General features: G+C 45.1%; 1 protein-coding gene across 8 annotated transcripts in view; it reads left to right on the top strand.

The window, feature by feature from the left end:
• Positions 1–27,416, top strand: part of LOC117553095 (NLR family CARD domain-containing protein 3-like) — a 33,243-nt gene extending 5,827 nt beyond the window's left edge. For 7 of the 8 annotated variants that reach the window (XM_034226876.1, XM_034226879.1, XM_034226880.1 and 4 more), the window contains 6 exons: positions 12,292–12,517; positions 14,100–15,948; positions 16,035–16,208; positions 16,568–16,741; positions 16,912–16,958; positions 26,369–27,416. In XM_034226876.1, coding sequence (XP_034082767.1) covers positions 12,292–12,517; positions 14,100–15,948; positions 16,035–16,208; positions 16,568–16,741; positions 16,912–16,958; positions 26,369–26,901 — 3,003 coding nt within the window. In that variant the 3' untranslated portion in view covers positions 26,902–27,416. The remainder of the gene's footprint in view (positions 1–12,291; positions 12,518–14,099; positions 15,949–16,034; positions 16,209–16,567; positions 16,742–16,911; positions 16,959–26,368) is intronic. The other variant, XM_034226881.1, reaches the window with a different exon arrangement.
• The last annotated feature ends 374 nt before the right edge of the window (positions 27,417–27,790 follow it).

Raw genomic sequence — 27,790 nt, 5'->3', positions numbered from 1 at the left:
AATAATAATAATAAAATCAAAAATGATAATACTAAAACAATACAAAGACAAACAATTAACATAAATACATAAGAAGGGGGGGGGGGGGGGGGGGGGGGGGGGTGTCCATCAATCAGTAGCCAAAAATGCGAGAGATTGGAAGAAGGTTAAGAAGGGTTGCCACTTAGTGTAAAACATAGAGGTTCTGCCTCTTAAGGAATACTTAATTTTCTCCAATTTTAGAAAATACATGACTTCGCTGCGCCACTTAGCATTGGAAGGAGCTTTTTTGGATTTCCAGTGAAGAAGAAGAAGTCGTCTTGCCAATAACAAAGTAAATGCCAGAATATCTAATTGCCCCGAGTTGCATCTGCAAATATGGCAATATGGGGACAGACTTTCACAGTGAGTGAGAGTATTTTTGAGATATCCTCAAAAAACTTCTGCCAAAAGGAAAACACTAATGGGCAGGAGAAGAACATATGGGATAGGTTGCAGGGAGAGGCTTGACATTTGTCACAGATGTCAATAACAGTGGGATATATTTGTGACAATCGTGCCTTTGAGAAATGAACCCTGTACAGCACCTTGAACTGTATGAGAGTGAGACGAGCACAGGATGAACTCGTATGAATCCTGTTAAGAGCAGTGTCCCACCAGTGATCACCCAAGTTCACACCTAGCTCAGCCTCCCAGGCAGCCTTGATTTTAGTGGTGTGTGAGCTGTCATCGGTCAGGAGTTTGTTATATATTTTTGAAATAAGTGACTTTTGAAGGGGATCGGAACAAAGAAACTCATCCCATATTTGATTAGGGGGTAGAGAGGGAAAGGATGGAAACAGGGATTTGGTGCAATGTCTAATTTGGAAATAACGAAAAAGGTGAGATGTTGGGAGTTCAAATTCCCTTGATATATCAGTAAAACTACGAAAGGTATTATCCTTATAAAGCTCTCTAAAAGTCCTCAGGCCCTTCTCATGCCATACAGAGAAAGTGGGGTCAGATAAGGCAGGTCGGAATAAATGGTTTCCCCAATAAGGAGCTAAAGTGGATGCAGAAGTAAACTTAAAATGCCTCCTAAATTGGTACCAGATTTTAAGAGTAGAACTCACAACAGGATTATTTGTATGTCCAGAGAGGTTGGTGTGAATGGAAGAGGTAAGTAGTGCCATAGCGGAGGATGAGCCACAAGACTGCCTCAAATCTAGACCATGGAGGATGCACTGATTTGGACCAAAATGAAATGTTGTGTATGTGTGAAGCCCAATAATATAATTGGAATTTCGGGAGAGACAGTCCAGCGTTAAGTCTACATCTTTGAAGAATAGATTTACCTTATTCTGGTGCCTTTCCATTCCATAAAAAGCCAGAAATACCTGATCAAGAGTCTTAAAAATTGTTTAGGTTGGAATAGAGGGAGACATTGGAAAATAAATAGGTACTTAGGAAGAATGTTCATTTTAACTGTGTTAATTTTACCTATAAGCGACAGAGGTAAACTCTTCCATCTTTGAAGGTCTGACTTGATTTTAGACATTAAAGGGGAGATATTGGCAGCGAAAAGGGAACTTAGTGTTCTTGTTATATTGATTCCTAGATACTTAAAGCCAGAGGGGCTCAATCTGAAGGGGACATCGGACTGGTTCAATTGTGATGCCAGAGCGTTAACAGGATAACATTCGCTTTTGGAAATATTCACTTTTGTCACGGTGTGTGTGAAGCAGGTAGGACCCAAATGCAGAATAAACGTATCACTAGGCCACCAGGGTGGGTGGAGGGGGGTCAGGAGGACGGGACTGAGCTGACCGCCCAGAGGCACAGCAGAGGACCAGGAAGGGATCTCGGGCGGACGGCCCGGGGGCAAGGCAGCGTTCAAAAGGGGGATTCGGGCGGACGACCCGGGGGCAAGGCAGAGTCTAAGGTGGGGGACTCGGGCGGCCGAGCATGAGGGCGAAGGCAGCGGCAGGAAGAGTCAGGGGGCCGGGCTCGAGGACGAGGGCAGCGGCAGGAAGAGTCAGGGCGCTGGGATCGCGGGCGAAGACCACGGCTCACAGAGGGCCGGGATCGAGGGCGAAGACCGGCGGCTCTCAGGGGGCCGGGCTCGAGGGCGAAGACCACGGCTCACAGAGGGCCGGGCTCGAGGGCGAAGACCAGAGAGCTCCGGAGGCCGGGCAGGAAGGCGCTGACGGGCCAGCGCCGGAGGCCGGGCAGGACCCGGTGTCGGCCGGACAGGAACCGGAGCTGGTGGAACAGGCCTCGGCAGGATTCCCCCACGGAAGAGGACCAGGACACGGGATTGGCAGGACCCCCGGCGAGACAGAGGATGGTGGGGCCTCCACGGAACAGGACAAGGGGTTAGCAGGACCCCCGGCAGGAGAGTAGACGGCGGGACCTCAACGAGACAGGACAAAGGGTTGGCAGGACCCCGGCAGGAGAGTAGACGGCGGGGACCTCCAACGGGACAGGACAAAGGGTTGGCAGGGCCCCCGGCAGGAGAGTACACGGCGGGATCTCCACGGGACAGACATACGATTGGTAGGACCCCCGGCAGAGGAGTAGTCGACGGGGCCTCCAACGGGACAGGACCATGGAGTTGGCAGGACCCCCAGCGGAACCTCCAATGGACCCAGGACATTGGGTAGGGACTTGAGACGTGACTCGAGAGGAGACTCGAGAGGAGACTCGAGAGGGGAACCAAGGGGGAACTCGAGAGGGGACTCGAGAGGAGACTCGAGAGGGGGAACTAGAGAGGGGACTCGAGAGGGGACTAGAGGAGGGACTAGAGGAGGAACTAGAGGAGGAACTAGAGAAGGGAACTCGAGAGGGGAACTAGAGGAGGGACTAGAGAGGGGACTAAAGGAGGGACTAGAGAGGGGACTAAAGGAGGGACTAAAGGAGGGAACTCGAGAGGGAACTGGAGAGGGGACTCGGGTAGGAACTTGAGAGGTGACTAGAGAGGGGACTCGAGAAGGGACTCGAGAGGGGACCTGAGAGGGAACTGGAGAGGGAATTGGAGAGGAGACTTGAGAGGGGACTCGAGAAGGGACTTGAGAGGAGACTCGAGAGGGGACTCGAGAGGGGACTGGAGAGGGAACTCGAGAGGGGACTGGAGAGGGAACTCGAGAGGGGACTGGAGAGGGGACTCGAGAGGGGACCCGAGAGGGAACTCGGGTAGGAACTTGAGAGGGGACTCGGGTAGGAACTTGAGAGGGGACTTGAGAGGGGACTTGAGAGGGGACTTGTGTCGGTCGGTACGCCGACAGGACATGGGGAGCTGGCGTCGTCTGGGGAGCCAGCAGGAGACGAGGTGCTGGAGTCGGCCGGTACGCCGACAAGACTCGGGGAGCTGGCGTCGGCTGGGGAGCCAGCAGGAGACGAGGTGCTGGAGTCGGGACCATGACTGCTGGAGCCGGTACTTGAGCCGGAACCATGGCTGGAACTGGGGCCGGAACCATGGCTGCTGGGCCCGGTACTTGAGCCAGAATCATGGCTGGAACTGGGGCCGGAACCATGGCTGTATGGGCCAGCTCTGGTGCAGGGACCACGGTTGTAAGATCCAGTTCTGGAGCCGGAAACATGGCTGTAAGGTCCGGAGCTGAAGCCTGGATCATGGCTGTGTGGGCCGGTTTTGGAGCCGGAAACATGGCTGCTGGGGCCGGCACTGGAGCCGGAACAATGGCTGCTGGGCAAGGAACCGGAACACGGATCCATGGCTATGTGGGATGGTACTGGAGCACGGTACCATGGCTGCTGGGTCTCGGGCTGCTAGCCTGGCCTTGCGACGACTCCTCTTAGCAGCCTCCTGAATACTCCGTGGACCTCCATAAGCCTGACGAGTTCCGGAATACGACTCCTGGACAGGAGCAGGAACTGGGGCAGAAGCACGGGTTGACTTCAGGCGGAACCCACCAAGGCGTATGGTGCCAGGTTGGGAATTGGGAGACAGGGAGCTAGCATGCCTGGAATCACATGCTTGAAGGAAGTCCAAAATCCAGTCAGGTAAAAACTCAACAAAACATGGCTTCTCTGCTGCCAACCGGAGCGCCTCTACCAGAGCGGCCCTCTTCTGCCGAACACTGGACGCTCCCTTCCACCAATCGAAGCAGCAAGCCAGATAGAAGGTTAAATGCTGTAATTCTACCTCCCATGAATCATCTGCTGGGTCCATTTTGTGGTTGGTTCGTTCTGTCACGGTGTGTGAAGCAGGTAGGACCCAAATGCAGAATAAAGTGACAATTCCTTTATTTCAAGGCTAGGTGCTAAACAACGACAAAACAGAACACTCACCGACGAACAAGTCATGACAAAAGACGAACCGACAAAGACAGACAGAAAAACCAGAACTTAAATACACACAAGACTAATCACAGAAACAAGACACAGGTGAGGAGGGAGGAGAAAACACAGGGACACCAGGTGAACACAATCGGGTAAATTAGACACACCAGGGAAACTAACGACCGGGAACCACAGACAGATTTAAACAAGACACAACGCAGACAGAAACAGGCAAGACAGGAAGTGAAGACCTTTCAACATAAAACATGAAACAAGACAAGACAAAACACCATAAAGACAGATCGTGACAACTTTGTAACCTGAGAATGAACCAAATTTCGTAAGAAAAGATAAAATTGCTGGTATAGAGTTACTGGGGCTTGAGACATACAACAATAAATCATCCGAGTACAGGGACAATTTAAATTCCATCCCCAGCCGCGATATCCCAGTGAAAGTGGTTGAGGTCCTCAGATATATTGACAAAGGCTCTATGGCTAACGCAAAAAGCAAAGGAGATAGTGGACATCCCTGACGGGTTCCTCTGGATAAAGTAATATAAGAAGATTGAACGCCATTAGTGGAAATACTAGCTTGTGGGGATGTATAAAGAAGGCGTATCCATGAAATAAATATATCACCCAGCCCAAATGTACTCAGTACAGTAAGTAAATAGTCCCACTCAACCCTATCGAATGCTTTTTCTGCATCAAGTGAGATCACTACTTCAGGGGTCGTAGCGGTGTTTTTGGAGTAGATCATATTTAAAAAGGTGCGGACATTGTAAAATAGTTGACGTCCCTTTATAAATCCAGTTTGTTCTTCAGAAACTATGGTTGGGAGAATATTTTCTAATCGACGTGCCAAAGCCTTAGCAAGTATTTTCGCATCCACATTTATTATTGCACTTAGCTGAGGCTTTTATCCAAAGCGACTTACAATAAGTACATTCGACCAGGAAGACACAACCTTGAAGAAAACAGAATCATAAAGTACATCAGGTTTCATAGAGCCAAACATTTCAAGTGCTACTCAACTGGCTTTAGATAAGCCAGTCCTTTATTAGTATATAAGTGCTTCGTTAATAGTTCTATCGCTCGAAGTGGAGCCGAAAGAGATGAGTTTTCAGTTTGCGCCGGAAGATGTGCAAGCTATCTGCCGTCCTGATGTCAATGGGGAGCTCATTCCACCATCTTGGAGCCAGGATAGCAAACCCACGTGTTTCTGCCGATGGTAACTTGGGTCCCCCTCGCAGCGAGGGCGCAACGAGTCGTTTGGCTGATGCAGAGCGTAGTGCACGCGCTGGGGTGTACGGTTTAACCAAGTCCTGGATATACGAAGGGCCAGATCCATTCACAGCATGGTAAGCAAGTACCAGTGTCTTGAAGTGGATTCTAGCAGTTACCGGAAGCCAGTGAAGGGAGCGGAGGAGCGGAGTGGTGTGGGAACATTTAGGAAGGTTGAAGACCAGACGAGCCGCTGCATTCTGGATGAGCTGCAGAGGTCGGATGGCACATGCAGGTAGACCAGCCAGGAGGGAGTTGCAGTAGTCTAGGCGTGAGATGACGAGAGCCTGGACCAGAACCTGAGTCGCTTTCTGGGTCAGCTGGGGACGCATCCTCCTGATGTTGTAAAGCGTGTATCTGCAGCAGCGGGTTGTAGCAGCGATGTTTGCAGTGAAGGACAGGTTGTTATCTAGGGTCACACCCAGATTCCTTGCAGTCTGAGTCGGGGAAACAACTGAGGTGCCGATGTTGATTGTTAGGTCAAGAGTGGGACAATCTTTTCCCGGAAGGAAGAGCAGCTCAGTCTTGTCAAGGTTGAGCTTGAGGTGATGAGCAGACATCCACTGAGAGATGTCAGCTAGACAAGCAGAGATGCGTGCGACGACCTGGGTCTCTGAGCGGGGAAAGGACAGAATTAATTGGGTGTCGTCAGCGTAGCAGTGGTAGGAAAAACCATGCGGGCTAATGACTGATCCGAGCGAGTTTGTGTACAGGGAGAAGAGGAGGGGACCAAGAACAGAGCCCTGAGGGACCCCTGTAGTTAATTGACAAGGGTCGGACTCAGACCCTCTCCAAGTAACCCTGTAGGTGCGGTCTTTGAGGTATGAGGTGAGGAGGGAAAGTGCAGAGCCTGAAACTCCAAGTTTTTGGAGAGTGTGAAAGAGGATCTGATGATTCACCGTGTCGAATGCATCAGACAGGTCCAACAGGATGATGACAGAGGAGAGGGATGCAGTTTTGGCAGTGTGCAGTTCCTCAGAGACAGCAATGAGAGCAGTTTCTGTGGAGTGACCTGCCTTGAAACCAGACTGGTGCGGATCCAGAAGGTTGTTCTGATGGAGATAACAGGAGAGTTGTTTAAAGACAGCGCGTTCAAGTGATTTAGACAGGAACGGGAGGAGAGAGACAGGCCTGTAGTTTATAACATCAGACGGGTTGAGAGTGGGTTTCTTTAGGAGAGGGTTTACTCTTGCCTCCTTGAGACTGTTTGGAAAGTGACCAGAAGTTAGAGAAGTGTTGATGAAATGGGAGAGAAACGGTAGAATATCAGGAGCGATAGTCTGAAGGAGGTTTGAAGGGATAGGGTCCAGAGGACAGGTGGTAGGGCGGGCAGAGGTAATGAGGGTAAGAACCTCACTTGGAGAGAGAGGGGAAAAGGAGGTTAGTGTGTTGGTGGAAGGAGGGTCTGGTGACCCAGCGGTGAGTAAAGGTGAGTCAGAAAAAGAAGAGCGAATATCATTAACCTTTTTTCAAAGTGGGTAACAAAGTCGCTTGACAGAAGTGAGGAGGGGGGAGGAGCTTTTGGAGGGTCCAAGAGGGAGGAGAAGATGGAAAATAGTTTTTTGGGATTGGAATAGGAAGATTGGATCTTATCTTGAAAGAAAGTGCTTTTTGCCTGAGAGATCGAAGCAGAGAAAGAGGAGAGGAGAGCTTGATAGGTTAGGAGGTCGTCACGGTGTTTGGATTTCCACCGTTTCCGCTCTGCTGCCCTAAGGACGGTTCTATTAGCACGCAGTGCATCATTTAGCCAGGGAGCAGGAGGGGACTGACGAGCCTGCAGAGATGTGAGAGGACAGAGCGAGTCCAGAGTGGATGAGAGAGTAGAGAGGAGAGATTCTGCAGCAGAGTTTGGAGGTAGTAGTTGGAACGAGTCCGAGGAAGGGAGGGCTGAGAGCACCGATGAGACAAAGGTAGAGGGGGAGAGGGAACGAAGGTTACGGCGGACAGGTGCAGGATGAGAAGAGATTAGTTTGTTATGTTTGGAAAGGGGTAGAGAGAATGAAATGAAGAAGTGATCGGATGTGTGGAGCGGGTTTACAGAGAGGTTAGAAGTAGCGCAGTTCCTTGAGAATATGAGATCAAGGACATTGCCAGCTTTATGAGTTTGTGGGGAAGGAGACAGTGAGAAAGCAAAGGCGGTTAACAGAGATGTTAGTTTGTCTATCTTCCCCGTCTGGAGGTTGAAGTCTCCGAGAAGTACAGCGGGAGGGCCAGTTTCAGGGATGTGTGAGAGGAGATGATCTAATTCCTCCAAGAAGTCCCCCAAGGCGCCTGGTGGACGGTAGAGAACAACAATGGTTAACTGTATAGGATGGGTTACTGTGACGGCATGGAATTCAAAGGTGGAAGGAGTGAAGTTAGGTAGCTTGAAGAGGGAAAAGCTCCATTTGGGAGAGAGCAGGAGACCAGTGCCACCTCCTCTGCCAGTGGGTCTGGGTGTATGGGAGAAGGAATATGCTGTGGGAGATCTCATCTGAGGTTAATGGAGAATCAAGTTCTTTTGAAACACCAGGACCTATAGTAGGGAAATTGAGATTGTCAAAGAAAGCGCCCATCTCAGAAGTGTCGGATGGCGATTCAGACTTGTATAGAGAAGAATAGAATGAGCCAAAGACTGAGTTAATGGTACTAGGATCGGTAAGCACCGTGCCTGATGAATCTTTTATCTGGAGGATTATACGTGAGGCTGCCTGACGACGCAATTGGTGGCTCGCCTTATCACCATGCTCATAATACGTTGAACGTGAGCGTAAAAGAAGGCGCTCTGCATCAGTAGTTGTTATGAGATCAAATTCCGTCTGTAATTCAACTCGATCTTTGTGTAAATTGGGAGAGAGACAAATGGCTAATTGCTGATCTATTTTTTTTATCTTGCATGATATATCTTTAATTTTGGCAGAACGAGTTTTATTTAACTGCGCAGAATAAGAGATGATTTGGCCCCGTAGGCTTTTAACGATTCCCACAGCAGAGAACAAGACATGGGTTCATTGTCGTTTTGATTGTTTGTAATAAAATCATCAATTGAAGTTGCAATCAATTTATTAAATGTGTCATCTGACAACAGCAAAGTATTAAACCTCCACGGCGTTGAGTATCGTGGTTGCGGTGAAATCCAAATATCCAGAGAAAGAGGAGCGTGGTCGGAAATTACAATAGGGTGTTATTTAACTGACGACACTTTGGTAATAAGTTTGGCATCGATGAAGAAATAATCAATTCGAGAAAAGGATTTGTGCATATGAGAAAAGAAGGAATATTCCTTAATGAATCTCCAGGGGTCAACCGGGGTCAACGCAGCCGTTCTTGGACATGAAGTCAGAAAGAGTTTTTGACATGAGTGATGCGGTCAGTGTTTTAGGAGAAGAACGATCTAGACTGGGATCGACAACGAGGTTCATATCCCCTCCAAATATAAGCAGGTTATTATGCAGTGACGGAAGACATTCAAAAAGCTTGTTCATGAAGTGTGGGTTATCAAAATTTGGGGCATACATATTGACTAACAATACAGGAACATGAAACAGCGTGCCTGAGATCATTAAATATCTGCCATTGTCATCCGCTATACACTTGGAAGATGTGAAATTAACAGACTTACCAATTCAAATGGCAACCCCTCTGTACTTAGAGTTGAAGTTTGAATGGAACACCTCAGAAACCCATGGACACTTAAGCCTGACCTGGTCTGTGGAGCGCATATGGGTTTCTTGTAGAAACATTATGTCTGCATTAAGTCGTTTCAGAAGAGCAAATACCCTGGATCTCTTCAAGGGGCTCCCCATACAGGGCTCGACATCAAGGACTGCCCGATGGCCCGGGGCCATCTAGTATTTAGCTCGGGCAATGAAGCCTCACCTGCTGGTTGCCCGATCGTGTAATCTATTATGCCAGTATCATGCAGCTCTCGGATCCAGTAATGAGTGACCCGACAGTAAAACTAAACATATCTATAACTAGTTACGGTAGTTTGAGAGGTCATTAAAATAGCTACGTGTGATATTCTAACCTGAAGTGTGTTTTGTCCGCTCACCGCTGCATGTGATCATGCAGAGCTGCGTGTCGACTCGTCAGCTGATCTCTCTCTCCCGTCAGATTAGACTCTCGTTTATGTCCATATCGATCAGATCCAGCTAGTTCTAGCTAATGATATGACTACCTGCTTATTAAAAGACACCTAAACAATAAGCGTTGCTATGCAACCGGGTGAGGCCACAAAGTATAGCGCAGCATTATGCATTTGTTTACATGCCCACCGGAACCCCGAGGCATTACCAACAGATCAACGCACAATCAACCCATCCAGGACATCTCTTTCTCCACATTAAGTGTTAGACATTAGAATTGACTCTTCATGTCTGTCACATACTCTTCTTGTCTGTCACATAAGTGGCCCAACTGAAGCGGTATTGCGCTAAAGGGAAATGATTTTGACCGAAGAGATTTAGATTTGCCGGCTAACGGGAACTCTGTGCTGCGCGGATGCGCTCGGCTCCTCTCGACTGCTGCTCGGGTCTGCTCGGTCAGCTTCCGGATGAGGAGGCATTCGTTCGACCAACTCACAGTAGATAACATTACGAACATTTTTAACAGGGGGCATAATAGTGTAAATAATGTTTGTTTTGGCAGTTATAACTGAATGTAATGTTTTCTACTTGTTTCCATCTGGAAGGCATTTGCCTTCATCAGATGGAAAGTGTCTTGACCAACAACTTAAGTGTTTCTTAAAGCTATGCAGGGCATGCAAGTGAGCAAACACAAACAAGAACAAACAAACAAGTGAAATGAAGAATACAATTGAAATTGTACAATATAATATTGTGGTGGTTCATCTTATAATTCAGTCTAGAGAATGCACCAGACAGCATCTAAGACCTGCACAAATCTAATGTCCCAAACCCTTCGTGCGTCATTTCGTCCGCGCGCATTTTTTCAGGGCAATCTCTATTGGGCTCAGGGCCATCTGTAAATTAGCTTAGATGGCCCACAGGGCCCACAGGGCCATCTAAGCTAACAGGGCCATCTCCCAAAATCCTTAATGTCATGTTAATGTCTCTGTCCATACCTTTAATGTTCCAGCTTACAAACTTCACTGGTGAGCCAGTAGGAGCCATTCCTAAATTGCTAGTATTGGTGGACATTTACTGAGGACTTTCTATAAAGAGAGAACTGACTATGAAGCACCACCCCGAAAGAGACATAGAGGGAAACAAAGCAATAGAAAAAATAAATTAAATAAAATATAAAAACACACAGTAAACAATCCCAGCCCCTCCCACCCATCCCATAGCACTTACATCGACCCCATCCCCAAACGATGGAGAACCCAGTGCTAACTCCACGAGGAGTCAAATTCCTATGGCTAACAGCTTGTGACCTAATAGTGAAAGCTAAACTTAGGTACACTTAGGTTAAGCTCCTGCAAACTTGAGATTGATATAGAGCAAGGCACTTATAACCAGATCAACTTCCACATACAGAGAACTTGGTGTATGGATTTAAGTAAAATAAAGAGTAAATAATTGTTCCAGAGGTGTTCATCATGGTGTGTTAAGAGATCCCTTACTTGACCAGTGTCTTAATGAATGTCTCGGCGTCATCCGGTGAATTAAACTGCCTCTCGGTACCGCCATGGGTAATGTGGAGTCGCGCTGGGTAAAGCAGACCAAAACGTATCCCCGGTATCTCACGGAGCTGACGGCGGACGTCATTGAAGGCAGCACGGGCACGGGCACGGGCACGGGCTGTCCTCGAGGTGTGGTCAGGGAATATGGAGATGACAAAGTCCCCGATCTTGATCCGTTTTTGTGCTCTGGCTCTCCGCAAGATATCAACACAGTCCGCATGGTAGTGAAGTCGGGCATTTATGGTGCGGGGGCGCTCGCCAGGTCTCGGCTTCGGCTGGAGGGTGCGGTGGGCGCGGTCCAGAAGTGGCTCTTTCTCCAGCTTAAAAGCCTCTTTAAGCAGAGTGGAAATAGCGGCAGTTGTGTTAGTGATGGTTGTTTCTTCCGGTACACCCACGATCCTTACGTTGTTACGCCGTGATCTGGCCTCGAGATCTTTGCACTTATTATCCACTCTCTCCAGTTCAGCGGACAGGTGCTCCACTTTAGCCTGCAGTGTAGAGATGTCATCAGTGCAGGTCGAGAGCGAAGTTTCCATTTCCTCTACGGTAGATTTCAAGAAACTCACATCAGACTTGATATTCGTAATACTGACACTTAAATCCGCCATCACTGTTTGTAGCTCTGCCTTGATGGATGATAAGTTGTCCTTCGGGGCCATGGAGCTCAGCCGCCATCTCAGTACGGAGTGAAGCGAGCATCTCCTCCTTGAAATCGGGGGGGACAGCGGGCCCCACAGCTACGCTGCGAAGGGAGGAGGGATCACTCGGAGGCGAGGATGCAGCGTGGGGAGCAGGCCTCTGAGACGGGGCGGACAAATTATTCGTACTTTTGGCTTTAAAAGGCATGTTGGTCATCAAAAAGTCGAGATTAAACTTTTAAATACTCTTACACCAAGAACTATCTCATAAATAATGTGCCTGTAATCACATTTCAGAGCATGTTGCAGGAGCTCCTAAAAGTTGCGTCTTACTCCATCGATCACTCCTAGTTTACACTTTCTAAACATAGACCAACATATAATATAATGCATTTTACATTGTGGATTATACAATATTATATTTGATTATAATAACTTTGTTTTAACGATATTAATCTGATCAATGTTTATCAACCTGTTCCAGCTGCTGGAGGACCACATCGTCACTTTTGTGAAGAACGAGCTGAAGAAGATCCAGAAGGCTCTGAGTTCAGATTACCCAGAAGGCTTAGAGACTCAGAGTGAGGATGAGGAGGTGTTGGAGGCTGAGGATGAAGAGCAGAGGAAGAGCAGAGAGGCATTTCTGAACATCACACTGCACTTCCTGAGGAGCATGAAGCAGGAGGAGCTGGCTGAGCGTCTGCAGAGCAGTAAGAGGATTTCTATAGAGCAGGGGTGCCCAACCAGTCGATCTGGGAATCTCCCCGCGATCGACCGGTCGATCGCGGGGAGATTCCCAGTCGATCGCGAGATGTGTCTAAAAATAGAACAACAATATTCTGTTTTATCGTTAATGTCCAATAACATAATCTTCCCGTGCCAGAATAATGCACTTGAACGCACCAAAGCTTTGTGATTGGCCGGCGTGACCCCATGTGTGGGGGCGTGGCTGGTGGGCAGTGGGCACTATTTTGCTGACGTTATCCGTGTCAACAGGAGTGACAGTCCACACACACACAAGACCACATTTATGGCAGAAGCAAAAAAGCCCAAAATATATACACACTCCGAGTGGGAGGATGATTATTTTGTATCTATTCCAATTCAAAGTCCATCTGTCTCATCTGCAATGCGAGCGTGGCTTTATCGAAGAAGGGTCATTTAGGAGCGGCATTTCAAAACAGTGCACAAACGCTACGAGACGGAACTCTCTCCTAAATCTGCCCTACGCTCCAAAAGGGGAGGGGCCTGAAAGGACAGCTAAATGCACAGCAGTCCATTTTCACCAGGCCCAACAACAAGAGCAAGGCTGCGACCAGAGCATCTTATCGTGTCAGTCACGTTCTTGAGAAACACATGAAGTCTTTCAAAGACGGCGAAGTTGTGAAAGAAGCATTCCTGGAGGCTGCCGACGCGCTTTTTGGGGACAGTAAAAATAACAGAAGCATTTCAACAGGTTTTTGATATAATAAAAACTCAAGTTAGATACCGTTATTAATCTGCTGTAAGTTTTAGTTTGTTTGAACTTATTCATTATAATTATTGTACAAAATGGTATAAGAATGCAAACTTAAATTGATTATAGTCTATTATCAATTCAGGTTAAGAAGCTAGTGTTGCTTGCATCCTATTTAAAAGGCATTTATTTTTATATTCTACTAAAATGCAACAAAAAAAGGGTTTGATTAATTTAGTCTTTTTTATTGCACGTTGGCAGCAGATTCCTGAGTAGCTTCAGATCTGAGTTGTCTTATTAGGAAGCCTCATTTATACTTTTGTAGCAACACTATTTTTATATAATGGCAAAGAAAGGGTTCAGAGTCTTTTGTTCCTGAGTCATATGAGGCAGCACTGTTCAATGCTTCTTGAAAACATTACTCACTGTAGTGACGTGTGAATAAACTCCAACTCTGTATCAACAACACTGTTGTGTAACTTCAGTTAAATACTTGTGTAGATTAGAAAGAGGTAAGATAAAGGATCTGCAGTATTTTATGAAGTATTAATCGTACAAAGGTCAGTTTTATACAAGTAGAAGTGTGTATTTACCTGGTAGGAGGCTGTCAGTAATGGCTACGTCTTTCTATTTGGACTGGTAGATCTCGGCAGACTGGCAACTTTAAAAGTAGCTCTTGGTTCAAAAAAGGTTGGGCACCCCTGCTATAGAGATTTAACACTCTGGATAAATGTCTCATCTACTCTCAATGGATGGGTTGGAATTCATTCATATTTTATTCAGAGAGCGAGGGTTACGGTGTGACCTAATGATCTTTTGATTGTGTGTTCTTTCAGAAACCTTTGCTGCAGAGTGTCAGCGTAAACTCAAATCCACCCTGAAGGAGAGGTTCCAGTGTGTGTTTGAGGGCATCGCTAAAGCAGGAAACCAAACCCTTCTGAACCAGATCTACACAGAGCTCTACATCACAGAGGGGGGGTCTGCAGAGGTCAACAAGGAACATGAGGTCAGACAGATTGAAACAGCATCCAGGAAACCAGACGGACCAGAAACAACCATCAGACAAGAAGACCTCTTTAAAGCCTCACCTGGAAGAGATGCACCAATCAGGGCAGTGCTGACAAAGGGCGTGGCTGGCATTGGGAAAACAGTCTTAACACAGAAGTTCACTCTGGACTGGGCTGAAGGCAAAGCCAACCAGGACATCCAGTTCATATTTCCATTCACCTTCAGAGAGCTGAACGTGGTGAGAGAGAACAAGTACAGCTTGGTGGAACTTGTTCATCACTTCTTCCCTGAAACCAGAGACGCAGGAATCTGCAGGTTCGATCAGTTCCCGGTCGTGTTCATCTTTGACGGTCTGGATGAGTGTCGACTTCCTCTGGACTTCCTCAACACTCAGATCCTGACTGATGTCACAGAGTCCACCTCAGTGGATGTGCTGCTGACAAACCTCATCAGGGGGAAGCTGCTTCCCTCTGCTCGCCTCTGGATAACCACACGACCTGCAGCAGCCAATCAGATCCCTCCTGAGTGTGTGGACATGGTGACAGAGGTCCGAGGGTTCACTGACCCACAGAAGGAGGTTTACTTCAGGAAGAGATTCAGAGATCAGAAGCAGGCCGGCACCATCATCTCCCACATCAAGAGCTCACGAAGCCTCCACATCATGTGCCACATCCCAGTCTTCTGCTGGATCTCTGCTTCAGTTCTGGAGGACATGTTGAAAACCAGAGGGAGAGGAGAGCTGCCCAAGACCCTGACTGAGATGTACATCCACTTCCTGGTGGTCCAGTCCAAAGTCAAGAACGTCAAGTATCATGGAAAAAGTGAGAGACATTCCCACTGGAGTCCAGAGAGCAGGAAGATGATGGAGTCTCTGGGGAAACTGGCTTTTGAGCAGCTGCAGAAAGGCAACCTGATCTTCTATGATCACGACCTGACAGAGTGTGGCATCGATATCAGAGCAGCCTCAGTGTACTCAGGAGTGTTCACACAGGTCTTTAGAGAGGAGAGAGGACTGTACCAGGACAAGGTGTTCTGCTTCGTCCATCTGAGCGTTCAGGAGTTTCTGGCTGCTCTTCATGTTCATCTGACCTTCATCACCTCTGGAGTCAACCTGCTGAAAGAAGAACCATCAACCCTCCAACATTCTGGTGTGAAACCTAAACTAACAAATCTCTACCAGAATGCTGTGAACAAGGCCTTACAGAGTCCAAACGGACACCTGGACTTGTTCCTCCGCTTCCTCCTGGGTCTTTCACTGCAGACCAATCAGAAACTCCTACGAGGCCTGCTGACATGGACAAGAAATGGCTTGAATACCATTCAGAAACTCCTAAGAGGCCTGGTGACACAGACAGGAAGTAGCTCAGAGATCACACAGAAAACAGTCCAGTACATAAAGAAGAATATGGACAAGGATCTCTCTGCAGAGCAAAGCATCAACCTGTTCCACTGTCTGAATGAACTGAATGATCGTTCTCTAGTGAAGCAGATCCAACAGTACCTGAGCTCAGGAAGTCTCTCCACAGATAATCTGTCTCCTGCTCAGTGGTCAGCTCTGGTCTTCATCTTACTGACATCAGGAGAAGATCTGGACGTGTTTGACCTGAAGAAATACTCTGCTTCAGAGGAGGCTCTTCTGAGGCTGCTGCCAGTGGTCAAAGCCTCCAGGAAAGCTCTGTAAGTACAGAGATCATTGATTTAGTGAATCAGTTATTAACACATTGCTGTCTTCTGAATAACTGTTGTCCTCATCGTCTCCTCAGACTGAGTGGCTGCAAGCTGTCAGAGAGAAGCTGTGCAGCTCTGTCCTCAGTCCTCAGCTCCCAGTCCTCTAGTCTGAGAGAGCTGGACCTGAGTAACAACGACCTGCAGGATTCAGGAGTGAAGCTGCTGTCTGCTGGACTGGAGAGTCCACACTGTGAACTGGAGACTCTCAGGTCAGTGAAAAGCTATTTAAAAACTTTCATTTCGTTCATATATAAACTATTGGATTTGATAGACTGAGAGAGCTTAGAAGACCGGATACTTTAACGCGCTGTGTGTGTGTGTGTGTGTGTGTGTGTGTGTGTGTGTGTGTGTGTGTGTGTGTGTGTGTGTGTGTGTGTGTGTGTGTGTGTGTGTGTGTGTGTGTGTGTGTGTGTGTGTGTGTGTGTGTGTGTGTGTGTGTGTGTGTGTGTGTGTGTGTGTGTGTGTGTGTGTGTGTGTGTGTGTGTGTGTGTGTGTGTGTGTGTGTGTGTGTGTGTTGTGTGTGTGTGTGTGTGTGTGTGTGTGTGTGTGTGTGTGTGTGTGTGTTCAGTCTGTCAGGCTGTCTGGTCACAGGGGAAGGCTGTGTTTCTCTGGCTTCAGCTCTGAGCTCCAACCCCTCCCATCTCAGAGAGCTGGACCTGAGATACAATCATCCAGGAGACTCAGGAGAGAAGCTGCTGTCTGCTGGACGTGAGGATCCACTCTGGAGACTGGAGACACTCAGGTACAGACAGACAGACAGACAGACGGACAGACGGACAGACGGACAGACGGACAGACGGACAGACGGACAGACTGAGTCTCTGTCACTGACTGAGGGACTCTGCTTCCTGTCTAATGGTGGATATGAGTGAAGGTGTATGAAGTTGATCCTGACTGTGTTTCTTCCTGCAGGATGGACCATGGTGGACTGCAGTGGTTGAAACCTGGTCTGAGGAAGTGTGAGTGTTTTCAGTTTGATTCCTCAGAGCTGCACAGGGGAGATCCACAAACACAACACAGTGAACACAGTGTGATCCGTCAGAACTAATAAATACTGTTTAGAGTATTGAGAGGTCCTGATAATTTATTCCGGTAAATGACTCTGACCTACTAATTGACCTTTCCGAAGTTATTGAGTCTATGTAAGGTTGCTGCTTGGCTCAGATCCACCAACGTCAGCAAGATCTCACCTCTACTAACTTCCCGAAGAACCAAGGTTTCAATTAACTGCTGTTTCAATTCAGACAACTCTTTTTTAATCTGTTTAAGCGATCCCGAAGGATTTTGATATCAGTAAATGGAGTGTGCTCCTACCTAAGTGTGTGTGGCAGGGTGCAATCTTACCTTTGAAGCAGGAGAGGAGGGCACAGGTGTCTTTTAAATTATCCCAGTCCAAAAGGTGGGATCAGTTTATTTGAAGAAAAATAGGTCCAAACTAATACAGGGTTTTTACCTTCTCTCTTTACAACATTATAATCATACTAAAAAAAAACCGTGCTGTGATCATGTTCAAATATGAAACTTTAATTCACAGTCTTACATTTATTACCAAAATGTTTAATTTCAACTGCCCATTTCAGTTGTGACATTTTAAAATTCTCCCGATAGAATTTAGAGGTATTTCCTCGTAAAAAGACCGGTGACAATAAAATGCGCATTCAACTTTTTCATTTTACCAACTCAATTCACATCAGTTTCATACCTTTTTTCCGACACAGACGGCGGATTAACCTGTCAAAAACACATTCCTATCCGCCAAGAGTTCGAAGGAAGGTCCTTACAGGTCGCGGGTTATAATATTCAAACACTTTTTTTCCGACACAGACGGCGGATTAACCTGTCAAAAAACACATTCCCATCCGCCAAGAGTTCGAAGGAAGGTCCTCACAGGTCGCGGGTTATAATATCCACCAACACATCTCTCATCAAATCATTCCACTCAGCCAACAACCAAGAAAATCGAGAGATATTTACCCCGTCTGACAGAACCAATACCGAGAGCTAGTTACCCAGCTCTGAAGCACACAGCCTACCGGGAGAGAGTCTACCAGGGGTCAACCCCCCTCTCTCTCGCTCTCTCAAAAAAACCAGTCTCTTTATGCTAAAAAACTAGATCGAAAACCCAAAAAAACAAACTCCTCCTCTTCACCCAATTCAGTTGAAAACTGCGCATGTGCACTAATGTACAAGGCTAAACATGTCCCGACATGTTCCACAGCTGTTATAGGGATAAGACACCCTTTCATATGAGGTAAAAAAGGACATGACCTCTTTTTGGCCTTTAATGTGTTTCTCTAGTGTGAAGCCCCCCCTCCCTGTGGACTGCTGCCAGAGGAGAGGAAGAAAACTCAACCTAAACAAACCACTTTGTTTTGTTTATACTGTAACTATAGAAAAACCTAAAATATGAAGCATTTTCCTTGTGGGTTATACAAGAATATAATTGATTATATTTGATTATAACTAACTTTCGTTTTGAAGTATTAAACATACTATGAAAACTCACAACACCCTCTTTTCAAAACGCAAAGTTCTCAAATAGCAACAGAAACAATTGTAAGCATAGATACATATTCAAAAACCGTCAAGAAGCATTCTCCTTATGGGTTTATACAAGAATATGATTGATCATGTATGATTTATAATTAACTTTCGTTTTTAAGTATTCACTTCATACCATGATCTCAATTAACTTTCGTTTTAAGTATTCACTTCATATGAAGATCTCAACACCCTCTTTTCAAACGCAAAGTTATCAAATATCAACAGATAAAATCGTAAAAACACATACATATTACATCCGTAAAACTCCACGCATCAATATCATGAAAAGTTCTTCAGTATGTGTAATCAGGACGACCTTTTGATGAACCTGGTGTGAAAAAACACCGAAAACATAGTACCGTACAGGAATGTCCTTGGGCGAGGGGCCCATCTGTTGTAGACTCCTAAATCCATGTTGCTATCTGATGTAAATCCTTGACCCTGACCATGGAGGGGTTGCAGTTTTTCGCTGGACGACATCTCCAAACGAAAACCAGATAACTCGGTCGACAGTTGTTATGGATTTTTTAGACCTCGTCAATAATCGCTCATGACTTTGTGACAAGGTCAATGAGTCCCCACACAATGATAGCACAAACGAGGAACCAGAGGCATATGAAACAGCTTAGCTGTGCTCATGACATCCTGTGTGTGCAGTGTGAGATTAGGTGTATGTGGTGCCAGTGTGGTGTTGGTGGTACTTGTTGTCGTCTTTCGTTGGTGACTAGGACACATCACTTGTTGTCGTCTGTTTCTACCGTCTCTCCTGGCCTGTGACTACGACCTTGCAGTGGCTGGCGTGGACCCACGTGGCTCTCTCGGTGACCTTGACCGCTGTCTGGGTGATGAGAAGCACCTGGTAGGGACCTTGCCAATGGTTGGATTTCCAGCTCTTTCTCCGGAAGTCCTTGACCAGCACGAAGTCACCGGGTTGGAGATGGTGAAGTGGACCAGTGGCAGGGGGTAGGTAGGGCTGCTGCTACCTGGCGTCTGATATCTGACCATGCAGTTATCAGGTAGTCGTCATCCTTTTCTGGGAAATCCACTGCGATCTGAGTGGCTCAGCGGGTAGAGATGCAGCCTGTCCCACAGAGCTGGAAGAATCGTCCTCCTCCTCTGGCGGGGTCATAGGTGACTCAGCCGCTGATCCATTCTGCACCGGTTTTCTGGTTTCAGGAATTGGCTTTACTGGAAACCCTGTGCCTGAAGTAGTTTCGCTGATTTGGTTCAATTCCTCTTGGTAGATTCCAGAGGTACTAATATCATCCATATAGTTATGATCATACACGTATGCGACCTCTGATCCATTAATAATTGTTTCATTTGAAACAATTTCCCCCAGGAATCCTTCCAAGGGGTCTGGTACTCCATGTTCCTCTAGAATTTCTATTGACAGCAAGGACATCTTTTTGGCTTGGGCACCCGGGGAGACCTCTGAATCAGATCGCTCTTTTCTCTTACGAGTCTCCTCCTTTTCACCGCTTGCCCCTTCCGGTCCTTCTGCACAGGTTTCCTGGGTCCAGGAGTTTACTTGGCCTCACTTGAGGCACTGTGACTGAAGTTTCCCCGCTAGGCAGGTTCAAATCCTCTTGGTAGATTGCTGAGGTATTAATCTCAAAAATATAGCTAAAATCAAGTTTAAATCATTTCTCTGATTCATAAAAAGTTGTTTCAGTTAAAATAAAAACTTCCCCAAGGGTTTTCTCAAGGGGGTCGTGTATTCCATATTGCTCTGTAATTTCTATATACAGCAAGGTGATTGTTTCTCCTCTTACTCAGTTGGCCTCTAATGGCAGAAAGCACTGGGCCATAATCTACTCTTATCAGTTTAACGACCTGACAGCCCTACACCTTCATGCTGTGTGAGAACCAGCAAAAAAGAAGGAGAGATGTGCTCAAAAAATCTAATTTAAATGAATACTCTTTTTAGGGTGTAAGCGTATATCAATTAAAAATAACTGAAAAGAAAACTAATAGTGTAAAGTTAAAAAACAATGAGAAAAATAATATAAAGGTTATTTTCCATTTCCTCTTTGATACTGAGGTATTCTCCATTCAAGCTCTAATGATCCATATGCTAATAGACAGAGTTTCGTCTTGCCATCTTTCTGCATAATTCACTATAGATTCTAACAGTTCTACTGCTAAATCCTTTGCATTGGAGCTATTGCTTGTTACTCAGATTTAAATTCCCTCTTTTGCTCTATCAAATATCCCTTGGCACAGAATTTACCAAGACAAATTCTAACTTATTGCGGGAAGATCCCACAAAAAGCCATCCTCTCCTGTGGAAGAAAACACATTAACTGCCACGTGTGTGTGCAAAACATGTCATGTGATGTGAGACTGATAGCATCAACAGTGGATGGGTAGGCCGCAGTCATATTCCTATCTGGATTCTAAACTCAGTTGGCTCGGGTGAACCGGTCCTCTCCTCTGGAGTGAAACTACTTTCCCAGAAATTGACTTCACTGCATCCAAACCTTCTGATTTAGTTTGAAGCTAACCCTTCTCTGGACTTCGCCCCTTTCTGGTCACCCATACACGATTTCTGAATTTAAATGGAAAAGGTGTGATAGTTAGATATGACCTGACCTTTGCCCTATAGGTAGCTTTTCCATACTTATAGGAATATATTCAGCCTTGTCAAATTGATTGGAATGTCCCAATTTGTTTTACAGTTTTTTATACTCCACTCTTTGGCTGCTCTAACTTCTGATACTTATACGGTAAAGACCAGATAGGTGTGATTTCTTTATCCTGCAAGGGTGACAAAAACTTTCTCATTTTTAAAGTGAGTGACATTATCCATTCCTATTTTCTCCGTTTTTAGGAAAAATACTTATATGTTCCGCCATTTTAGCAGACACTGTGTTCCAGTTGCTCTGGTCAGAGGATAAACATGTTTATGACTCCCTCCATTTATCAAAGGTCACAAGGAAATACTTATTCCCACTGGGAGTGCGGGTCAGAAAAAGACCTGCTATGTCAGCACTAAAAATGGTTAGTGGTCCTTCCTCTATTATTTGAAGATGCTCAGGGTGAACTTTCTTAAACCCATCCACCTCTACACATTGAAGACATGTTGACCATGTGTGTTGTAAGTGCAATCGCAGTTTTGGTAAGAGGATTTTATTGTGGAGACAATATTTCCTCATCTGAAATAGGCCCACATGGCCTAAACTGCTATGTAATTCACGCACAACCTAAGGAGCTTCTTCAGGTGGTACGTGAATGCTTCCACCCTTTTTCCATATTCTAGGGAATATGGCAGTCCGGTGGTTAACTCGTCCCGTGCTTTAAGCAAGGTAAAACTTCTCTATTACCCTGATAGTTAAATTATATCTTATCTGTATGGCTACGGACATGATTCCATTCTACATGCCTGCCTTTAACTCTGCAATAAGACCCTCAATAGATGGGCATGTGTCAGCGTTTCACCTTTCACATTTTTGAACTGCCTTTGTTCCCAATTATTAAGCTCTTCTTTACCCACTTTTTAACAATAATCACTATCAGTAATAATACGGATGTGTGCTATTTTTCCTTTTTTAGCAAAAGGAAGTCCCTCAACAAATGGCCTTTTCCTCAGCAGGCTGTACCTGGTATTGCACCCTTTTGCTTGCAAAGTACTTCACCTGAATTAGTTTTCATTATAAAGGCCCAAGTGGCTGCTTGGTCACCTTTCCGCAAACTCCCCTCTGTAAACAGTGTTATCTGTGGAGCAGCGGTTTTCTGTAAGGGTTTCAATGTTTCCCTTTGTGGCTTACTTCCTGAGGTCCTCTGCACCCCACATCTGGATCAGACATTATCATCTTCTATTTTCTTCATCTACTCATCATTGTTTTTGCTCCCTGAACAGTTTGTTTAGTAGCTTCAGATATTGAAAAATAAAGAGTGTATATGCACATTTTGGTACCTTGAGACATTTCCCTCAGGGCTGGATAGAATCTGAATGCAAGTGCAAGATGCTTCTCTTCAGGTGATAATTCTTCCTCTGTTCCTGATCAAGTCATGGACATGAATAACACAGATTTTCTATCACCCTGGTTCCTTATCTCCACATTGTTAGTTTCTGAGAATGGGTCTCAACATACTCTTTTGGTTTTTGATATTTGATATTATTGTTCTGGTGTTAAGATAATTTTTTGAATCTCCCTCTTTTCTTAACAACTGGAGCTATGTCTATTTTAGATCCGACTTGGTTAAGAGTTGATTTATTCATTGGTGAGAGGAACACTATTTCCCTTGTGCTGGGGTGGGGGTGGGTAGCCTGGTAGAGTTCCTTAAAATCTCCAGATCTTCCTCTGTGCTGAGGCCATAAAACTTTTAATGGTCTTTCGTGGTCTGCTCAAATGTTCTTCCCCTCCAGAGGTCACGCCTGTCTTTGACCCCGTGTCCTGCGTGTTTCTGCAGCACCTCGGGAGCAGAGAAAAGAGGAGACCTTTTTTCCAAAAGTGCATTCTCCTTCATGAGCAAAATAGCACCACATTTAACTCTCATTGACTTGTCCTTAAAGCGTTCTTTAAGGCTTGAATTGAGTTTTCCGTTGTGTAACGGAAAATCCCATTCCCAAACAGGGGTCAAAAGTAAATACTTTAGTTGATTTTGGTAAAGTATTTGAGCTTTAGCTTCGCAAAAACTTTCTCATATTAGTTTTGAAGATATTTTTGGGGCTTGATTATCTGCTGATAGTTCCCACATAGGTTTTTTCTTAAAAGTACATTCAAAACAACCGTTATTTGTGGGTCATCTGATCACCACATCGCCTTCTGACAGTTTAATAGTCCTTATCATATTATCACACTGTGCTTGCATGCTAGGACCTATTCTCTTTGCCAGAGCTACTGCTATTTCTCCTGCATGTTTTAGCTTCCTATTAGCAGGGTTTATTAACATGGTTTGTTGATCCAGTTTTAGGATTTTCAATATTTGACATTATTTATTTCCAACATTCCTTTTTCCTGAATATCATGTCTAACAATGTGTTTTTTCTTTTCTTTCTAGGAGTAGTAGATGGGATACTCCTAAATGGCATTTTTTGAGCTTTTATCCCTGTATGGTGGAGATAGGTTCTCAAACATTATACCACCTGCTTGTTGCTCTCTGTCAAACGGTAGTCTGACAGGAAAGTATTTTGGTCGCGGTACGCCCGTGGGTCTGGGCTAAGCTGACCAGGGCGGGCAGAAGCTCCGGATTTTGCTTCTGTGTATCCCCCCTGTGTGGTTGGCTCCGAGTCATTAAAAACTGCGTTCTAACCTCGTCCGCCATTTATCTTTGTTTGTTTGTTTTAAAAAACAACACAAAAATGTTTTAAAGGGTTCAAGTTCACTCTTTTATACACATGCAAGTTCCTAGGCTTTACTCTCGACGGGTGTACAGTCCGACTATACCGTCACTTGGTTCTAAGTTCTCTTTCTGGATTCAGCTAGTACATGCGGGTACCTCAGCTAAGAGTTGTATGTACCGAGCTTCGCATTTTTTAAACAGCATAGGTACCTTTAGACCTATGTTTATCTTTATTAAATCTCCCATTAACTCTTCCCCACGTTATGTTTTAACGCAAAAGTTCAAACCGCAGCTCTTGGTCAAGTCCTACCTATAAGTTTCAAAGTAATTGGACAAGTACTGAGCAGTGCTCCTACGGCTGACTTCACTTTAGCCACCTAAACCTGTGTTAAAGGGACCACAGGCTTCTCAATTTGGCTAGGGGAAAATGAACCTTCTTTAGCTTCTTTAATCAGACAGCTATATCCGATATAATATAACCCTCAGTCCGGTGCAATAGTATCAACTTAAATTACTACACTTTCAGGTTTAATTATATATATTCTAGGATTTGGGGTAGGTATTTTAACAAGACTTTCAGCCTGTATTTCGCTGATTTGTATTCATCGACTTTTTTCACTAGGTGGTTTTGGTTCTTGTATTTTGACTCTGTAAAAGTATTATTTTTCACAGAGCCCCACGTTGGGCGCCATGTTTAGAGTATTGAGAGGTCCTGATAATTTATTCCGGTAAATTACTCTGACCTACTAATTGACCTTTCCGAAGTTATTGAGTCTATGTAAGGTTGCTGCTTGGCTCAGATCCACCAACGTCAGCAAGATCTCACCTCTTCCTAACCCCCCCGAAGAACCAAGGTTTCAATTAACTGCTGTTTCAATTCAGACAACTCTTTTTTAATCTGTTTAAGCGATCCCGAAGGATTTTGATATCAGTAAATGGAGTGTGCTCCTACCTAAGTGTGTGTGGCAGGGTGCAATCTTACCTTTGAAGCAGGAGAGGAGGGCACAGGTGTCTTTTAAATTATCCCAGTCCAAAAGGTGGGATCAGTTTATTTGAAGAAAAATAGGTCCAAACTAATACAGGGTTTTTACCTTCTCTCTTTACAACATTATAATCATACTAAAAAAAAACCGTGCTGTGATCATGTTCAAATGAAACTTTAATTCACAGTCTTACATTTATTACCAAAATGTTTTAATTTCAACTGCCCATTTCAGTTGTGACATTTTAAAATTCTCCCGATAGAATTTAGAGGTATTTCCTCGTAAAAAGACCGGTGACAATAAAAAGCGCATTCAACTTTTCATTTTACCAACTCAATTCACATCAGTTTCATACCGTTTTTCCGACACAGACGGCGGATTAACCTGTCAAAAACACATTCCTATCCGCCAAGAGTTCGAAGGAAGGTCCTTACAGGTCGCGGGTTATAATATTCAAACACTTTTTTTCCGACACAGACGGTGGATTAACCTGTCAAAAAACACATTCCCATCCGCCAAGAGTTCGAAGGAAGGTCCTCACAGGTCGCGGGTTATAATATCCACCAACACATCTCTCATCAAATCATTCCACTCAGCCAACAACCAAGAAAATCGAGAGATATTTACCCCGTCTGACAGAACCAATACCGAGAGCTAGTTACCCAGCTCTGAAGCACACAGCCTACCGGGAGAGAGTCTACCAGGTGTCAACCCCCCTCTCTCTCGCTCTCTCAAAAAAACCAGTCTCTTTATGCTAAAAAACTGGATCGAAAACCCAAAAAAACAAACTCCTCCTCTTCACCCAATTCAGTTGAAAACTGCGCATGCGCACTAATGTACAAGGCTAAACATGTTCCGACATGTTCCACAGCTGTTATGGGATAAGACACCCTTTCATATGAGGTAAAAAGGACATGACCTCTTTTTGGCCTTTAATGTGTTTCTCTAGTGTGAAGCCCCCCCTCCCTGTGGACTGCTGCCAGAGGAGAGGAAGAAAACTCAACATAAACAAACCACTTTGTTTTGTTTATACTGTAACTATAGAAAACCTAAAATATGAAGCATTTTCATTGTGGGTTATACAAGAATATAATTGATTATATTTGATTATAACTAACTTTCGTTTTTAAGTATTAAACATACTCTGAAAACTCACAACAATACACTTCTTCACTTCTTCACTTCTTCTCATAGAAATATTTGTCTATATTATAGAAGAGCTTTGTTGCCTTAAGAAGCTTTCTTCTCTAGACGTCCTCAGATAATCCTTGTTGAAAAACCTACAATTCATAATCACAGCCTGTCCTAATTTCTGTCAGAGAGGGTTTTCTGACAGAAATGTTTTAGTAGCAGACGTCAGTCGGCGGTTTCATGATAGATGTGAACATGGTGCTAAATGTGAGCTCTTTGGTGGTATTAGGTACCTGTGTTAACTTAATTGGAGCATCAGCTGTCACCCTCGGGTCCACATGAGGACAAAAAGCTGAATATTACCGTCAGTAATGTAGTTAATAAATGAACAGATGATAACCTGCAGCTGTTCTCTCCATCAGACGCCTGTGAACTGGAGCTGGACACAAACACAGTTAACAGATACCTCAAACTGTCTGAAGACAACAGGACGGTGACACATGTGGAGAAGGAGCAGCCATATCCTGATCATCCAGAGAGGTTTAGGTACTGGCTTCAGCTGATGTGTAGAGAAGCTCTGACTGGTCGCTGCTACTGGGAGGTCGAGTGGAGCGGAGATGTTTTTATAGCAGTGGCTTACAGAGGAATCAGCAGGTGGGGGGGCAGAGATAAGGTTAAGTTTGGAAGGAATGATCAGTCCTGGAGGCTTCAGAGGCATGATGGTTATTACTTTGTCATGCACAATAAGAAAATAACAGACCTCCCTTCCTCCTCCCCCTCTGGTAGAGTAGCAGTGTATCTGGATCATCCTGCTGGCTCTCTCTCCTTCTACAGAGTCTCCTCTGACACACTGATCCACCTCCACACCTTCAGAACCACATTCACTGAACCTCTCTATGCTGGGTTGACAGTCTGGTCTGATTCCTCAGCGTCTCTGCGTCCTCTGCCGGTCTGAGAGTCTCTCCTGTTCAGTTCAGTCATGGCTTAAATGTAGTTGAGTCGTTTCTATCATGGTAACTGCTGCCATCAGAGCGTACCTCAGCGCTGCCTGCCACAAGCAGCCATAAACACACTAACAGAAAGCAATGATCCGTGTTGTGTCAAATTATCATATAATCATTTATATATAAACATATATTGTGTCTTGTACTCTGATTGCCTATTACTCTGTGAAATTGTATTTTTATAGTTATTCGTGTTTAACAGAGACATATGTTTAGGATTGAGATTCCAGAAGGGTAAAGGAGGATTTGTAAATGGATAAGGACTGGGGTTTATGGTGGGGATGTTTAGATGAGGTCTGAGACCTAGGGCCAGTAGACTGTTCCCTTTCTTCCACATGGTGGGACGTTCGCTGTTCCTGGACCTCTTTATCCTCTGAGGAAGAAGTGGCTCTGTTCCTAACATTTGAGATGGATCTCAATTGTATTTGGACTTTTTTCATTATTTTATTAAATATAACAAAATACATACTTGTTTATGAATCATTTATTTGTTCTGTCTCAAGGGAATTCAAATGTCCGCAATAATCCGCTGAATCATCTTCCTTTCTTGTTTTTATTGAGGAAATGACATATTGTACATGAGATGATGATCATCAACAAATTCAAAACTATGATTTATTTGGTATTTTAATCATACTGTAATATAATCAGAGTTGTACTGTCCTATATGGTCTATGTTTCTAAAGACTTCGAATATCTTGATGGCGATCTTTTGTTGATTTGGTCACTTTGGTGTTTCGTAAGTTACGTAAAGTTTATTCCGGGCGAGTCCTTACCTGGGAGAGTCCTCACCTCTGCTGACACTGGTTCCCTCAATATCCCCATCCTCCTCGACCTGAG

Source organism: Gymnodraco acuticeps, unplaced genomic scaffold (assembly GCF_902827175.1).
Source record: "Gymnodraco acuticeps unplaced genomic scaffold, fGymAcu1.1, whole genome shotgun sequence".
In the NCBI taxonomy this organism is placed as follows: Eukaryota; Metazoa; Chordata; class Actinopteri; order Perciformes; family Bathydraconidae; genus Gymnodraco; species Gymnodraco acuticeps.
Note: the sequence above shows the minus strand (reverse complement) of the source record. Positions and strands in the feature narration are given on the sequence as shown.